Source organism: Rhamphochromis longiceps, linkage group LG6 (genome assembly GCF_057381845.1).
Source record: "Rhamphochromis longiceps isolate RC_006_pf linkage group LG6, R_longiceps_female_GT1.1, whole genome shotgun sequence".
Lineage (NCBI taxonomy): Eukaryota > Metazoa > Chordata > Actinopteri > Cichliformes > Cichlidae > Rhamphochromis > Rhamphochromis longiceps.
This window is the reverse complement of record NC_140562.1, coordinates 43,388,808-43,406,426: the sequence shown is the minus strand read 5'-3', so window position 1 is coordinate 43,406,426 and position 17,619 is coordinate 43,388,808. Positions and strand designations below refer to the sequence as shown.

Genomic DNA, 17,619 nt, shown 5'->3' with positions numbered 1-17,619 from the left:
CCTAGTTGTGCAGTGAGCAGATGGACCGTTTGCCATCATGGGTGGATTCACCGTGTGACAACTCTTTACCTGGACTCTCTCGTGTCTCCTGCCACAGTGTGTCTCCTGTGCTTCAGCTCCTCGGAGAACTGCCTCTTTCCACCTTCGTTCTCCTCCTCCTCTCCATCCACCCCCCACGAGATCCTCCTGTCCTTCTTGTCCTCCTCTAATGACTTGGATCTGAGTTATGTGTGTTTGTGCGTTCATGTGTTTGCGTGCGTGTGGGTGGAAGAATCAGAGCATGCAGAAGGACACAAACATGCAACGGCAAGTGGCGTGCAAGAAAAGGAAAGACAGACTGTGATCAGCATGCACTTCTCCGACATCTGGGTTTAATTAGAGTATTAAAAATGATGGCTGTGGTGTTAAAAAGCAGCCTTTACAGTCACAACTGACCTGAGTCGTCCCCCGGGCCGTTCTGATTGGATAGACATGTAGCTGGTGCTACTGAGGCGGGAGGCACTGCTGGCACGGGAGATCGCCGACACGTCGCTCATATCGCTGTCTGAAGATCTGGCCGACATGTTGTCGCTGCTGCGCCTCTGTTCTGCATACATCTAAAGATGGAGGTAAAGTGAAGGAGGGTGGGAAGCTCAGTACATTTGTTCAAACTGAGGACGAATAAATAACAAATACATTGTTTATAAAGTCCAGAAGGAAGAGGTGAGCAGCGAATACAAACACTCACCTCCCGTTTGGTCTTGAGGTTTGTCTCAGGGTCATGGGAGGCTGAAGGCCGGTAGGAATGTACTTTCATCTGCAGCTGTCGGGCTCGCTCCTCCACTGCGAGGGCTGAGGCACAACATTTTTAAAAAGACAAAGGATATGGATAAAAGCATGTCACTGAGAAAAAAGCAAAACCCATGAAGAAAAATAAAATACACGTGTTTTAATTGGATAGTGTTTCCTGTGGATGCAGGACATGGGTTCTGACACTAGGTGGAGCATTATGTGCACTGGAAACTCCATCAGGAAGACTCAAAGACACTTTAGATCTGCACTGAAAAAGTATAAATTTCAAATTCCAATCCAGGTCTTCTGGGAATGCCGGATTTGGATTTATGGTTAGGTGAAATCCTACTTTAGTGTTTAAAAATTTATCTTTGCAGAGAAAACCAGTGAATGTGAACCAGAAGGACACACATATACTGTAATAGCACTGGAAAGTGAGGAAAACTGACATAGGCTAAAGTTTTAGAGGGACTAAAACCAAATTCCCTGAAGTTAATGCTTTCAATCAAACAGCTGTTAAACTTATTTTACATTTTAGAGTTGCACAAAAAATAAATTCCCACCTGAGCGCATATTCCTAAACGCCACAACTGTGAGAACACCAACAACCCGGAGCTCTTTGGAAAAAGAGCCACTTGAGAGAATTTGGAAATATACTAAGACTCTTGGTGCCATCAGCAGGCAAGTGAGTGCTGAGAAATCTACCAGACAGTGACTGATGTTTTAAAGTCTGATAAAGTCTTAAAATCTAGCTAATTTCATGCAGCAGAAATTAAACTTAAGAATAATACTGTCATGGTCGTGGGTCAGGATAAAGACAAGCTGTGGAAGAGAGCCAGAGATTAATAATAACTCATAATTAAATGCAGAGAGGTGTATAAAAACACAGTGAGTGAAAAAGAAACACTCAGTGCATCATGGGAATCCCCCAACGCCTACACTTATTGCAGTGCACATAAAGGAGGAGTCAGGGTCACCTGATTCAGCCTTATCTGTATACTTTATCAAAAAAGAAAAAGTAGAGATAGTGTCTGTCTCCTGAATCCAAACTGGAAGCTGGTTCCACAGAAGAGGGGCCTGAAAACTGAAGGCTCTGCCTCCCATTCTACTTTTAAATACTCTAGGAACAACAAGTAGGCCTGCAGAGCGAGAGCGAAGTGCTCTAATAGGGTGATATGGTACTACAAGGTCATAAGATAAGACGGGACCTTTTAAATTTGATTCTGGATTTAACAGGAAGCCAAAGAAGTGAAGACAACATGTGGGGAAATATGCTCTCTCTTTCTAGTCCCTGACATTACTTGTAGGTTTTAGCTTGTTTGGTTTAGCTGTGTCTCCCAGGTGTCTCCACTCTTACTCACCCTTCTATGAATATATTGTCTCACTCTCCCCTTGTCCTTTGTTCAGTTGTCCCTTTTTGCTGTTTGTATCCTCGTTCTGTGTCCTTGAGGACGTTCTAGAGTTTTCTGGTAACTTATTCCCTGCAGTAGCTCTGTTTGGCATATGCTCTGGATTATTTTAGACTTTGCTATTTCCTGCATCGACGCCATTAAAGGCTGATTGTTTGATACTGTATTTAAGTCCGCAACTCACTTTTTCGCAACCACCTTTTCTCTAGTTAAATAACAGAATTTATCATTTTTAAATACATCTTTACCTTTTAGGAAATAAGGTATGAGTTGAATGTATGAGTTTTCCACAAATGTTTCAAAATAAAAGTCTTTTTAAGACATGTAATGTTTAGTCCAGTGAAACCCTGTGAAGGTTTTAATTTTAAACCACCAGGAAATGTTGAGTTTGTATAAATAGTGAAATGCAGTAATGTTAATAAAACAAGTGAAAGTGGATCAAAAATACTAAAATAAGACTGACTGAATTATACAATCACTATCTGATTATTATATCAAACAGACATAAAAAGACATTTTTTCTTCAGCAGTTAATGCAAATAAAAGTTTCACATTCAGTCTGACTTTATGAACTCTCTTACATGTAATAGCTAAATCGGTTTCATTAACGGTGCAGTGTTGTCCCTGCACACTCTGCTCTACACCTACAGTTCTAAACAGTATGAAAACTCCACAGTTTTCATACTGTTTATATTGTTTTTTTCAATCAAAGGAGTGCTGAGCAGACAGAAATCTTGATGCACTTACTTTATGCTGACAGCTTCCTGAACTGCTTTCAGGGATTTTTGATAGGTTTGTTGTTTTGCCCTGAACTGTGTGTTTCAGGCTCTTTTTTTGAGAGTTTAAAAAATAAATTAACCCTTTTGACCCCAGAGGTCATTAAAACACAAACAACAAGAGCCAGTGCAACTGACTAAACTATGACTGAATTTTTTTCCTGCTGAGTCAAATCTGGAAGAATTACAGCTGCGAATTGTTAAAACAGGATTTTTTTAAATGAATGTGGCTGAACGTTTCACTCCAGCCTGGTGATTGTGATGTGGAGACTCATTATATGCATTTCCACATCCTAATCCTTCACTGTTGTGCTGCTGTTGGTGACAGAAATTGGAGATATTGTCTTTCAGGTGAAATTTAATAGCGCCGGGCTTGAGGGGTTAAAGAGTGACCATTTGTCATGCTTCAGTTCTGCTGTTTGAAGTGACCCAACACTGCAGTTGATCATTTTTACAGTCCTTCAAATGGCATCATGTAATTTTCAAATCTCACTCCTGGTGAGAAGGACACAGAGATTTATTGTACGCTAAACGTCCTAATCCGACAGATGAAAGACAAAATTCAGGCCAAAAAAACCTTAAAGGCACTGAAGCTGTGGGCATAGAGTCAAACATGAGCGCAGCCTACATAAGTGCATATGAGTTTTATCTACTCAGCACTCCTCTGCACTGACAATTTAAAGGCTGTTAACCCTTTTCAACCTGGAGGTCCCAGTACCTGGCTATAAAACACAATATGTGAGCATAATTAGAGGGTTTAACTTTTAAGGGTGCAGCATTGAAGCTGGTAGAGCTGCAATCCAGAATTTTAAAACAGGTTCAGTCACTACAGTTACTCATTATTATAAGGCTCTCTAATTTTAGCCCGTTCTAATCATAGGGTGTCAATAAGTGCTACTCATCAAAACTGCTGTCAGTCAAAGAACAATACAAGGTGTGCTTTGGCCTTCATGCACTTTTCATTTGTCAATAAGCTCGGTTACTGTTGTGAAGGGGCGTGTTTTCCTAAATTTCAGGGTGTGAAGCAGACATCTGACAAACGCCACTATAATACACACTGAGGTGACGGCGCAGGGCTGTTGTTCTGATGTCACTGGTCCAGTAATGGGACAAACCTGATGCATTTAAAAATCCTTTTAGTTATTCACTTTGACAACAGTTTGATGCGAATGATTACAACTATCAAACTGTAGCGATACATGTTTTTTCTTATGAATTTTTCTCCACACACAACGCACCTTGCTCTATACTGCTGCTTTTAGCGGGGAGCTGAGGGAGCTGCCTGCCCCTGCGACCTGATGAGGGAGTCCCCGCTGGGGAAGTCGGGCTGCCATAAGGGTGTGCTCTGCAGGACATGAACACACAAGGAGGTGCGAAAATTAGTTATACATACATATAATGATAAAGAGATTAATCTCTCATTCAAGTGAGACCCAACACTCAGTCACAGAAGCAACAAACTGGGGTCAATGGTAAAGGTCAAAGGTCAAGATAGGAGAGAAACTGATCAGAATCATCAATGAAGCTGCAGGAGAAGCAAAGGAAGATTCACCGAGTGTGTCTGAGTATTTCTACAGATCCCCAAAATACTTCAAATACTTTATGTACAGACAATTTATAAAAATATCACATCACTTGTGAGCAACATATCATAAAGATCATACTGGGATATGGCTGATATAGGTAGTATCTGTGCACTCAGTGTAACAGAGAGGAAACCAGGTGAGGGGAGGCGGGGCTCTGGCAACAGCATGCACCTGTCCAGCCGTGGTGAGTTAGGACAAGACCCTGACAGGACTGTCTGGCCAAAGGGCCTCAGAGGGCCTCCTCTCCCTCTACTGCCCCTCAGGATAGAGGTGGGCTGGATGCGACTGCCATCAGCAAATAAAAAGGAATAAAAACAGAAAGATAGCAACTCAAAACAACACAAACAGTCTGTTTCAGTGGTGGATGGTCATATTAATCATGGTCTAATCGGCACACCTGCAGTTTTTTTTTGTTTTTAATCTAAAGGGGCAGCCAATCAGAAAAAGTCAGCTTACAGAAGGCGGGGCTTAACATATTACAATTATGAAATGTAAAGAAAATCCTAATATAATACAAGAAAACAATCAAAAACTTGACCAGAGTTAAATTTATCTGTTTTGTTCTTCAAGGCCGTGTCATCATGCACCTCTGAACCGCTTTCAGCACTGCCTCTATCTTCAGCTCTATTTTCAGATCACTGATCTCTAATTTCACCGTAGAGTTTAGATGGAGAGCATCATCTTCTGGGTCAAACTGACTGTACTTTAATGTTTAAGATGATTAAAAAACAAACAAACTACACCCTCCCAAATAGCCTTCTATCTTCAGCAGAGAAGTCAGCAGGGTCCGAGCCAGAACCATGTTCACTGTTTTTTGAATTTTCCTGACTTGTGCATTGTGCAAGGTCTTTGAGAGAAAAGTTTGGCTCTTTTTTGTGATGTGTGCCTGAAGCAATCCAGAGGTGTGCAAGTACACAACACTGAAGGGAAGATTGGACAAACATAACTTTGCACAGAGAATAAAAAGTCAGTTTGGCTTCTCGATTATTAAAAAAAGGCTTTTTTTCTTGCTTAATTCCAAACATATAAAACACAGAAACCCAGTTTTTGTCAGCGAAGCTCCATTTACTGTACAAAACAAATCACAAATATGGATCAATGTGTTTATATCTAAGGTCTTTCTGAGGATTTCTTAGATTTGAACAAGAAAAAAAAATTCCACACATGACCAAAAGGAACAGATGGTTAAATATGATCCCTCTGGAGAAAAAGGAAGGGATTAGGGTAATGAGGTGGAAACACAGGTAAATGAATGAATGAATGAGCTTACCTGTCCCCCTCCAGGCTTTTTCTGCTGCCCTTTGGACAGTTTGGACCTGGAGAACTGTTAGACTGCCTGTGTTGGCACACAGCGGCCACAGAGAGAGAGGAAGAAAAACAAACACGATGTGGAAAATGGCGATGCAGAGAATGGCCCAACTGAGCTCTGGGCAAGAAATACTATAAAAAGGTTCAAACTCAGTCTTTCTATTGGTTTATGGAAGCTGCATAGCTGCAAAAGTGCTTTCAAGCCAGAGAAGTGAAGAAATTCAGAAGAGAGAAGCAGGTGCAGCACAACAAAGGAGAGATTATACAGCCTTAGACAACAAATATTTACAGGAAAAGGGTTGGAAGCGGTGCTGATCACAAGATCTACGATGTACATATCACTACAGGACAAGCTTCAGGCTACAGGATAGGCTTTCAAGTGAGAGTTCAGGGACGTATGAGCAGGCAAGCAGAACCGCAGCGTGTCAGGGGTCGGCACAGGGGGGTGGACCCGGTGTACCTGTCTTCCTCAGGGGCCACATGTTCTACTAAGATCCTGGGGCTTGGGGGAGTCGTTCGGGGCAAAGAGTTGGAACACCTGGAGGGGTGGGAAGGTGGGAGGGAGGAGGAGCATCCCAGTGGGAGAGAGGTTGTTAGTGAGGAAAGGGACAGTGAAGGCTGCTTTCAACTTCATGGCACAACATCAGGTAAAAGCTCCACAGAGACACGTTTCTGTGAGCAAACAAACTGACACGGTGGTAAAAATACCAGAAGAACTAGAATTATAATAACACAGTTTTTGTTGCATCTGTAAAATTAAACCTTCCTCACAGACTACAGAGGATCAAACATGGTGTCACCAGCTGTTACATCCCTATATGTTCCTAACAAGAGCTCGGTCAGCAGTTATACCAGCAATCAGACTCCACCAGGGCTCATGATAATCGGTGCGGACAGAATTTCTATGTGCAGTGAAGATGACAGCGATTGTCAGCTTTTTGTGATTCTGCTTTTTGCGGCTATGTGGACCTGCTCAATGGATTTCCAGCTTACAATGGGGCAGTTTGCAGCTGTGTTTGAAGAAGCTGGGATAAGAAATAGCATCGCCAAGTCTGAGGCCAGGATTCTCCAATGGGAAACGGTGGATTACTGGCTCAGGTAGAGACGTACAGAAAGGGATGAGTGTGAAGGTGAAGCTGTTGATTTACTGGCCGATCTCTCTCCTTATCCTCACCTTATTATTTGCAAATAAATAAATAATAAATGCACAGTATCCATGTTGCCATTTTTTCTGTTTACTGACTGCAGGGTGGAATCAATCTTAGTATATGACTCTTGGGAAGAAACTGAATAAGCATATCTGCAAATAATATCTGAGAGAAGCTGCACTCAGTTACGCTTGCTGGGACCTTTGTGGTTTATAATCTTATCTGTTCCTGTTTAACTCCTTCATCTGTCTTGGAGGTTAAACGAACTGAGATATGCAAACAACTAGATAGTTTGAGTTGGGTTATTTTTTTTAAATGAGGGTGTATAATGGCAAATTTACTCATGTATGAAAGGGGCACATGATGTGAAGGGAAGTGGAGACATGCAGCATCCTAACACCCAAAAAGTTGAATGACTCCATCAGAAAAAGAGTGCAGATAGAGGTGATGGTGTGCATGTTCTTCTGATACCTGTCTCTGTCAGTAGAGTGAAAGTCTGGTCTCAGACACGTGGTGCTGGCGCTCCTCACTCTGTCCAACGACGGCTGCAGGTCACTGCACCGCCACAACAGGGCAGCAGAGAGAGAAACAGAGATGCACAGGGACAGAGGATGCGAGGAGGAGGCGAGGTGATGAAGATGTTGACAACAGAAGGATGATGAGTGGGAAGGGGAACAAGAGATACAGCAGAAATAGTCAAAAGAAAGATAACAAAATAAGGCAAAGAGTGAAGATGGGAGACCACCACAGAGGGAGAAGGAGAAAGGATGAGGCGAGCAAGTAAAAAAAGGGAGGGTTGATAAGAGAAAGAGGGACAAAGAAAATCCAGAGAAAATCAGAAGAAAGGTAACAAGAAGTGAGAGACAAAGAGAGAAGAAGGGAGGCCATGAGACAGCGCATTAAAACGGTAATGGCTCTGATGCTGTGTTTCCATTTATCACCGCCAGTCACTCCTCGCGGCCTCGCAGAGTGAGACCACTCAGATGGGAGGTTGTCATGGGAACCAGGTCTACATGGGAGAAGGGACGATTCGTGTGTCTGGGAGTGAGCGAGGAGAGCAGAGCTCCGCTGCATGTCTGTGCTGTGTCACATCATGCTGCTGACAACAGCTACTATCAACAGATGGCCGGCTCGTTGCCATCGCATGACGTCGCACACGACACTTTGAGGCCAAACGCCTGACACGGGCGGCAACAAGAGCTTAAGAGTAACACCCTGCTTTTACCAGCACACGCTCCAAAGGGAAAAAGAAGCAGTTCTGGGTGGCAAGAGGACCAATGGTGGGAGGACATGTGAAGTGGGTGTGTTCTTACCTAACCGTGACCTCATCAGTGAACCTGAGCACACGGTGTGTGAGGATGCTACGAGGCAAGGCGCTGCCCCCCTCCTGCCTGTGGGGCGGCTTGCTCTTTAGGCATGCGGGGAGGGTGGAGCTGTGTGCCAGAAACCCCGCCCACAGTGGGTGGGGAAAGACCCGCATGCAAAGAGAGGCAAAGGAAAACAAAAATGACACACACAACTGAGAGAAACAAGCCAAATAAGTGCAGGAAGGGGAAACAACATGAAATTAACAAATGAAGTAGAACATTTACATGGCAACATAAAGCAGGGTAGCTTTAATGCATCCTGTCCACAGCTTATGTAACAGCTCGATTAAAAGGCTTCCTGCAGCATCGTGCCCACGAGATGAGCTACATGCAGTCTGTGACTTCAGAGAGCCGAGTGTAGAGATTGTTCTCTGGTGGATTGGCCCCGCACACATACGTACAGGAAGATTACATGTAACACCAATTACGTAACACAATCTAAAGCTACAGAGGCGACATGTGGCGAGGAAACCGAGCTGCAGCAGATCTATAGGATGTACGCGCTGTTATCAGAGCAGAACAGACAAAAATGGAGGGAACTGCTCCTACATGAAATGTCCACATAAAACCCATCGTGTCCCCCAAAGACCTTCATGAAGCAAGTCTCACTATTTCCCCCGCACTGGTTACCTGGGCATGTCCCCAATCAACTGTAATGAATCTGCTTAAAGAGCTATACCTTTACTACCATCTTTGCTGCACTCAGATTGTAAGTGAGGATTTTTGAATGCTTCCCCCCTGTTTTTCAAACTTTTGGGGCTAAGCTACACCAAGTTATACAGAGTGGAATACATTTTAGCTTTTAAATTTTGGAAAGAAACTGAAATAGCATATTTCAAAAAATATACGAGCGTTTACTGTTCTGTGAAAGCAGTCAGAAGCAGGAAAAAGGGAAAGTAAGCAGATACTACATACATACACTCTCTGATTCCATCATCAGCATCTGAAAAATGATGTTACTTCGTGTGTTTTAGCCCATCAGCTGCAAAGCATCCTCAGGTTTCATTTAACCAGCAGTCATCATCAGGGTACTCTGGGAACTTCAACCCAAGCCAAGCTACAGCTGTTCACATCATTCAGGTTTTTTCATGAGACTCGATGGAGACAAACATCAGGTTCCTTTAAATAAGACTAAAACCACTTGTTCTGCTCTTTAGTTAAAGTTGGTCACTAGTGGACATTATGAGCAACCCTTCATACTAATACACAACAGGCAACAAGCCCTTGCTAGTACGCACTTAAATGGCACTGCCCCCAAGTTTAACCTGGTAAGCGGACACTTTGTGAGGCAAACAATGGTTTTGCATAAGATTACTACAAGTTGTGAAAGTTCTTAACATTAAGCAATCTCCATTCTCCACATTTCTACTTTCTTTTGTTTGTAAGCCTCCTAAGGGTCTACAGACAGGCTAACAGCCCATCTCGGCTTCATTTAGCCACAGCACTTTTAAACTAAATGCTAATGCCAGTGCTTACAATGTCAACAGCATGCCAGCGCTCTAATTAGCATGGAGGAAGACAGAAATCGAGTTAAAATGCTATTTAAATGTTCAGTGGTCTGCACTGTTACCTCGCAGTAAAAGGGGTCGAACCCAGGACGGGACTTCCTGTGTAGAATTTAAGTGGGTTTTCTTTGGGAGCTTCAGTTTCTCCATCCATCCAAAAAGTAGACGGATTAATGCTGCCTGTCTTGGTCTAGGACACTCTAGCAAAAGAGTGTTAATCTCGAGAGTTTCCTTTCTTGGTTAAATAAAAGTAACAACAGTAATTAAAAGTTTAGCAAGTTCAGTTTGTTTCTGCAGTCCGTCCAAACCATCGAGTAAGGGGAAGTCGCAAATAGCTAAACTGGTGTTACAATCATGCTTTTGTGTCCCTAAATGGATCCTTGGCCCTAAAAGTTTTGGTCACCCGTTGGTCAGCCCAAGCTGTTTTCACACATGAATATCTCCAGACTCACTGTTTGGTTCAGGTGAACTGCCCGTGCAAAGTGTGCAGAGTAGGTGAGCTCTGCTAGACCCTCACACGCAGCATTACTAGAAACTGCAATTACTCCAATTGTGTTTCTTTTATGATTTGTAGTTGATGGGCTACACGTGTAAGATTAGCAGTGTGCTCATGTAAAAGATTGTGTAATGCAGATGGGAAAGCAACACATCTCACTGAAGCGGCACCATGACAAAGCAACTTGGCACACACTCCGACCACAGCACGCACAATCAGCACAGCGGCCTGGGAGACATATGGGCATTTATTGCATTGAGAGATCACTGCCACGAATAAATGGCCCACCAACTCCACAAATGAGTCTGGGAAAGCTGGACAGGCACAGAGAAGGGTTTGCAGGACTGCCTTTAATGCTAAAAGCTTACCTGTAAATGTCTTTATGGATACCGTTTACTAACAGGGGCATTTTGGGGGGGAGGGTGTTGCTGTATCTACCTATGCTCCTGGTTGTATGAGCGGAGGTCATGCACGTAAAGGAAGACAAGAAAAAAAGTGGAAAGACAATCCATAACTGCTGTTATGTAGAGAAGACATCCAAGGCAAAAAAAAAAAAACGAAATAAAAGAAATTATTCACAAAGCTTTGCCTTCTTTGAGGTCAGGTGCCGAGCGGGGCTCAAATCCCCGCATACACTGTTATGAGACAGTTGAATTTATGTGTGCTACAACTACTCGTCACACTTTTGTCTTCATGCATGTGCAGAAAAGCAGAAATAACAGACACAACCATAACCAGCATGTTCCTTTTGCATTAAAAAGGCCAACTTTAAGAGTTAAGATGGAGTTGTTAAAGTATAGTGAAAATGGAAATGATGACAGCTACTCTTTTTCTTTTTACCTGTTTGTGTGCAGGCACTCGGCACTCCCGCCCCGGATAGACCTGTGCATCTCCAGGACCTCACTGTCATTGGCATGACGATGGGTGAACAAATGAAAAACAACACAAAAGAAGAGGATGGCAACTCAGACAGGTAAAGTGAAGTTATGAATGACAGAAACCAGGAAATCATAATTCTGAGATTTCAATCAAGTCTCCGTTCAACAGCAGAGAATCCCATATGGAAAAGACTTAGAATAAACCTGTGCATACACTCCTGTAGTAAATGTTCATGTTTTACATACAACTCTTAAGAAAGTGGCATGCAACGCCACTACAGTGTGCACTTTCTATTTTGAGTCCAAAAGTGCATCTGCAATGAAAAGGGGGCTGTGCACTGTCTATGATGGCTTAACAGTAGAAAAGCTCTACACCGTCCACATTCAGTGGCTGCAGTAGGAAGAATAAAACACTGACCAACTCCCACTCTGTGGGCAGGTTTCACATGGGCGCTGGTGAGATCGTTCAGAATGAATCTGGAGTCTGCAGCTCCCATATGGAAATTTCCATCATGTTTTTGGTGCAAGGTTGTGCAAACATAAATGCAGTTTTACATTTTATGTGTTTGGACTGTAGTAAAATACGTTTCTGTGAGTCATTATCATCAACAGCAGCAGCACATAGTATGGCAGCCGCCATTGTGACGAGGCACGAAGCACAGCGACCAGCTGCTTCCTCTCCACACGTGACAGTGTGTCATTTCCTTTCAGATGCACTGTTGACACTGTTGATGTATTTGTGGAAACTAAAATAATCTGTGTCTTTGCTTGAATAAGCTTGATTCCTGTTCACTGAGGTTCGTTCCTGAACTGCAGCAACTTTTTGCACAGCATTGCTCTGCTCATGCTCTGCATGGTTTGAATACATCGTCAGCACAGCGGCAGAAACAGCGGCATGTTCTTATCAAGCAGGGCTGTCACGTGTTCTGTTAAATTCTCTTTAGCTTAGAAGAGTTTAGTATTACGTGTCGTAAAAGGCTCAACAACGTTTGTTGTTGTTGTATTTTCACAATTTGCCGCGATCAGCGTGAGACTATTCGGTGTAAATAACTGTCTATGTAAACAGCCACACTCGCACACATTTAATGTGCACTTGATTTAATTTCCTACAATTATATTGCATGAAGAAACTGCAAAAAAGGCCACTTTTATGAGTAAACAGATTTAAAGATATAAAGGAGACAATAACTGCACTGCTGTAATCTGAAACTAAAGCATCCAGCATCTAATTCACTCAATTATACACAGAGCAAAGTGGTGGAATCTGCCCAAATCCAAATCCTTAATCCTAAATTTGCATCATGTGGGGCAAAAAATTCTAAGAAGAGGAAGGAAAAAAAAGAAACTCTCCAAAAACCCAAGTCGTTCATAAACACCTCCACATGCAAGGAAACCCAAGATGCACACGAGGATTCCCAGAAACTGCTTCACAGCAAAAAGACCATCTGACCATGAAAGACACAATCTGGCGACTCAGAAGTAAAATACCAGTGCTGTGCGTGCGATACAGCAGGAAGTAAAACTTGAATCAGTGTAAAAACTGAGAAAATAAAGAAATTATTTGTACATAACTCTAACCCAGAACCACGGCACCAGCAGTACACGGGTGTGTTTTAACAGTCGAGTGGACGTACAATATGTGTAAACACAGCTTAGACTTCCTAAGTGTTCCTTTCTGTTGCTCTACATATCTAACAAATCTTTTTAATTAATGCAAAGAAGAACAGAGGTCCAGTATTCTTACAGATGCAAGTGCAGCACATGCCATGTTCTGTGTGAAGGAACCCGAAACTTTAAAATACACATAAAACTTCAACATTTACCACAAGTTCTTTTTCTATTTCTTTTCCATATGGGTAGTTTCACTCTGTTAGTAGTATTAGTAGAAAATAGTTTGGCAAGATCACATTACACACACATAAACAAAAACAATATTCAGCCTTTGAGAAATATATATAATTGTGTCAAAGCCCCAGAAGTTCATGTTTGATGATGGCCAGTTTCGCTGTTAGAGAATCAACCATTGATCTGACACATGTCAATCTTTCTTTTATTACAAGTAAAAAAGTCAACTAGAAGAGATTTTCACTGCCCCGCCCCTCATCCTGAAGATCCCAGGAGATTCCAACAGCAGGTTACCTGTCCTCAGAGTACTCGTAGTCCGAGTCACCTGAGCGTTGGTGCTCCAAGTGGGGCTCGTGGTAATGGGAGGGGGAGTGGGAGTGGTGGCGGTTCTGGTGGATCTCATCCAAACTCCTGATGATGAGAAAACATGTCATTTCTATATGTAATGTGAAAATGAGTGCAGTCATTAAAAGAAAGAAAATACGATAAAATGAAATAACTATAAAGTTGTGACTTTATCATGTTTATTCTCGCTTTACTGAGATCTGACTGAAGATTTGATGTAGAGACACGATGAGCAGGGGTAAGAAGTGAGATTGAAACGTTCTAGGTAAATGCTGCCTGCACTGCAAAGCAAGATTAATGTGTTGTTCGGGCATGTTGAGCCTAAAGTCAGAGTTTTCAGTACCAGGAAGGTGGATGCCTTTTAACCTGGCTAGATCACCATGGCAACTGCTGTGCTGAACACAAGCTAGAAGAGCGATTAGGGCACATTACAAAGTCAATCAGTCCATTTGTTGGTTATTTATCACCAAAAATTCAATGAGTAAAGATCCTTTCACACACAAGTGATTTGTCACTCTTCGTTTGGCTTCGGGACAGTATCAGAGCTGAGCGCACCGAATAGCTAAAAGTTTGAAGTTTCAGAGCTGTAAGATGTCGATTTGACATTTGAGATGAGCTGCAGCCTGAGCGTGCAAAGGGAAATAAATACATTAACTCAGGAATTTACACAGCTAATGATTTTCTGTCAGCTGTGCTCTGTTGTGGTGTTTTCTGGTTTACAGATTTGTTTAGCGTATCAGTTAAGGTCCCTGAGTCTTGGACCCAGAGGTTTGAGTTTGGCATGTTTTGGGGTTTTGTAGTTTTACATTTTTTATTATTTTTGTTGATTATTGTTTTATGCTTCCGTATTCTGCATTGGTTATATTTAGCTCTCTGCTGCTTTATAGTTTTAGTTTTATGTGTTTTCCTGGACGTTTTCCTGGAGAGAGGATACATTACCCAAGTTCAAAGACAGTGTGATTAGACACTGATGTACAACTTTTATTATTGTGGGAAAAAAGCAGAAAAAATCTCCAGATCAACCACCCATGAAATGTGACCCATGTTGTGGAGACCCGGCACTCAATCAAACATTTTAGATTTGAACTTCTGCTGCACTGCCAGCTTCTCCCTGGGTTAATGAAATGTTAACAAGAGCTGAGGTGGTTTGTCTCTTCCAGCTGTTCCAATTATTGAAATATATAGACAGCATCATCAAAAGCATCCATATGTGGGTCTCCAAAGAAGTAAATTCATTAAATATTCCCCAAACTGGGATGGGATCTGTCAGAATGGTGAATACGATCTACTCTTTACATCTGGCCAGCTGTGACACACAGAGTCTGTCGTGTGCCTGGGTCATTTGACCCAGTGTGTTGTGTTCTTGTATTTTCAAGTCATTTTCTATTATGGTTCATGGTTAAGTCCACGTTGGTAGTCTTGAGTTTAATCTGCGGTGCCTAGGTTGTTCTGTTTAGCATCTCTGTTTTGCCCTCTGTGTCTCTCTCTGTGTGTCTGTGTGTATATATGTTGTGTGAGTTCTTGCGTCTTGTTTCCCTTGTTTCATTCTATGTCCCCCCCTGCCCATGTTTATCCATGTTTCCCCAGTCTGCCATGTCTCTCTTGTCTCCCTCTTTGCCTTTCCTCCATTTCTGTGTCATGTTCCTCCGTTTCCTGTTTTATTGTGAAGGTCTCCGGCTTCCATGTTCGGTGTGTCTAGTTCTGCTTCCCCTGTGGCGTCACGTTAATTCGTGTCAGCAGTGTTCCCCGTGTGTTTAGGTTTCACTTTTTAGTTTTGTGTCGCTTTTTCTCCCAGTAAATAAAGCTGTATTTTGGAGGTCCCGTCTCCGTGAGTCTGCATTTTGGGCCCTGTCCTGCCTGCGTTACACAGCTGTACTGTTTACAGTTTTACTGTTAAATCATTTGTTACACACAGCAGCCATGCTCAGGCTGAGCCCTGAGCTTCATTTTGGTTTTTTAAATCAATTTTTTTTCTTAATTTCTGCTTAAATTCAAATAGTGACAATAAAATACTAAATAAGCATTTTATATTTTATTATATGTTCATTTAGTAACTAAAAGAACCAGCAGGGAATCTGGTAACGTCACATCTCAGATGGTTTAGTGCAGCGGTCCCCCATCCCGGTACCGGGCCATGAGAGTTAAGGCTCGTGTGTGAAATTTATGGTTTTCAGGGTTTTTATCGTTATTTTTTTTAATCGTTGTTATCATTAACTCATTAACTTTTATCATTAACACTTTCCCAGGGCTTTTTCCTGTGTGTTATGAATAAATCTTCTTTTATTTGGTACCGGTACTGGTTTTATTTTGTATTTATCCTCACCAAATAACACAAACAGTTGGCTAAAAGTGCTTTAGAGAATAAGATAGAGACCCTACAATAACAGAGAGAAAGCACCAACAATCAGACGACACCCTGTGAGCAGCGACAGTAGGAAGGAAAAACTCCCTTTTAACAGGAAGAAACCAACAGAAAGAGGCTCAAAAGAGGGCAGCCATCTGCCGTGACCAGAACAATGCAGCAGCGGACTTGTCGAGCAGTAATCCTCGCAGCTGCAGTCCACAAATTAACAAGCAACGTCAAGCTTTTCTTTAGGGTTCCCCCACCTGCCAAATCATCACTCAGAGTTCAGCAGGTAAAACTCCCCGGTGTAACTCACCTTTGCATGGGCACGTGTGCAGGCCGAGACCGAGCTCTGCACGTGTCCTCTCTGTGAGGCGACACCGAGCGCGAGCGGTGCTGGACGGGTCGCTGCTGCTCGGGCACAGCCAACGTGCTGCCCCGCTCTCTCTCCCTGGAGTTACGCTCTGCGCCTGCACCCGCACACAGATCCAGTGTGGACACACAAACACGTGCAAAACAAGCAAAATACATGTTTCAAGATTCACAGATATAACATACACACAGGAGGGATACAAACACTCACACACATCCAGGCATTAGTTGTGTCCTTAGGTAAGGGTGCACCAGTTGTAATGAGTCAATACTACTCGCTACCGTTACAGGTGCCATTCACCTACAGACTGTAAAACATCACATCTGGATGTTTTACAGGCAAATAAGCAGCTTGCAAACGCAGTGTAGCTGGTCATGTGACTGTTTCTGCAAATGTGTCTGTCAGACCTGAGCTCAGCTTGTTTTAATCCCATGAAGTGGCTGATGAGATGACAGATCAGACATTTACAGTTACAAGCCTACAAAGCTATAGTAAGTCACATGATACAGAAAAAAATGCAGTAACAGAGCATTAGCCTCATTTAAAGCTGAGATCGGCAGTAATGTTTGAGTCTTACAGGAAAAAAACATCTCCTGTTGTGTGAGAGAAACCTACACTTCTCCACCTCCTCCTGGCTTTGTGATGGGAGACTCTGGCCAATCACAGGTCAAAGAGAAGCTACTCTAATTGGCCCTTCTACAAATTCATGGGAACTTCCCTTTACTAAGTGGCAGATATTCCTGAATTAAAAGTGGCTATTCCACCGACAGCAACTACGTACATTGCAAAGCAGCCCAAAAAAGGGACATTTAATGCACTAAAACACATCTCATCTCAGGAGCGAATGACAAACTATATTCAGCACCTCTCATTGCTCCCTGGATTGGTAAGATGCTAAGTTAAATTTTCTGTGATGGTCTTGATGTAGTTGGTTGTGGACGTAGCATGGATGGCCTTCTGGCTGCTGGAGCTGATGTATAGCCTATATATGTCTGATGGGGTGGAGTTAGGACAGTTATAGGAGAGAGGGGGCTGCAGGACATTTCATTAAGGAGTCAAAAAACGGTGACGCCATCCCTTAACTAGGCTGGCAGAAATCCTTGACGTTGCTTCTAACCCTAACCTAACTTTATATGGAATGGTTGAGTGGCGTGCCAAGACATTGCTCCCAATTTAGTGTGATCTCTTCACCCATTCGTTCATTTTCTTATACCACAGAAGGGTTGGGGCCAGTTCAAGCTAACATAGGGTGAAAGGAGGGGGGTGTATGGCTTCTGACCTCTTCACATTTGGGAACATGTGACATGCTACGATTTAAAAGTTTCATTAATGGTTAACGATACAGAAAATACTCTTGGCCACCAATGCAAAGATGTAAAACTGCAAACTTTACTTTGATTTAACCGCACGTGGGAATTACTGGAAATGGTATACAGCAATCTGACAAGATTCTGGGACAGGAGTGTAG

The 17,619-nt window shown here is 42.7% G+C and overlaps 1 protein-coding gene across 19 annotated transcripts in view; it reads right to left on the bottom strand.

Moving 5' to 3' along the window:
- Nucleotides 1-17,619, bottom strand: part of rims1b (regulating synaptic membrane exocytosis 1b) — an 85,911-nt gene that overhangs the window by 16,905 nt on the left and 51,387 nt on the right. For 5 of the 19 annotated variants that reach the window (XM_085410874.1, XM_085410877.1, XM_085410875.1 and 2 more), the window contains 11 exons: nt 16,095-16,248; nt 13,384-13,500; nt 11,207-11,269; nt 8,312-8,431; nt 7,470-7,553; nt 6,311-6,388; nt 5,813-5,878; nt 4,621-4,827; nt 4,195-4,301; nt 728-831; nt 436-596 (listed from right to left, as the gene is read on the bottom strand). In XM_085410874.1, coding sequence (XP_085267000.1) covers nt 436-596; nt 728-831; nt 4,195-4,301; nt 4,621-4,827; nt 5,813-5,878; nt 6,311-6,388; nt 7,470-7,553; nt 8,312-8,431; nt 11,207-11,269; nt 13,384-13,500; nt 16,095-16,248 — 1,261 coding nt within the window. Of the gene's footprint in view, nt 1-69; nt 220-435; nt 597-727; nt 832-4,194; nt 4,302-4,620; nt 4,828-5,812; nt 5,879-6,310; nt 6,389-7,469; nt 7,554-8,311; nt 8,432-10,734; nt 10,813-11,206; nt 11,270-13,383; nt 13,501-16,094; nt 16,249-17,619 lie in introns of all 19 variants that reach the window. The other 14 variants (XM_085410893.1, XM_085410881.1, XM_085410885.1 and 11 more) reach the window with 14 other exon arrangements.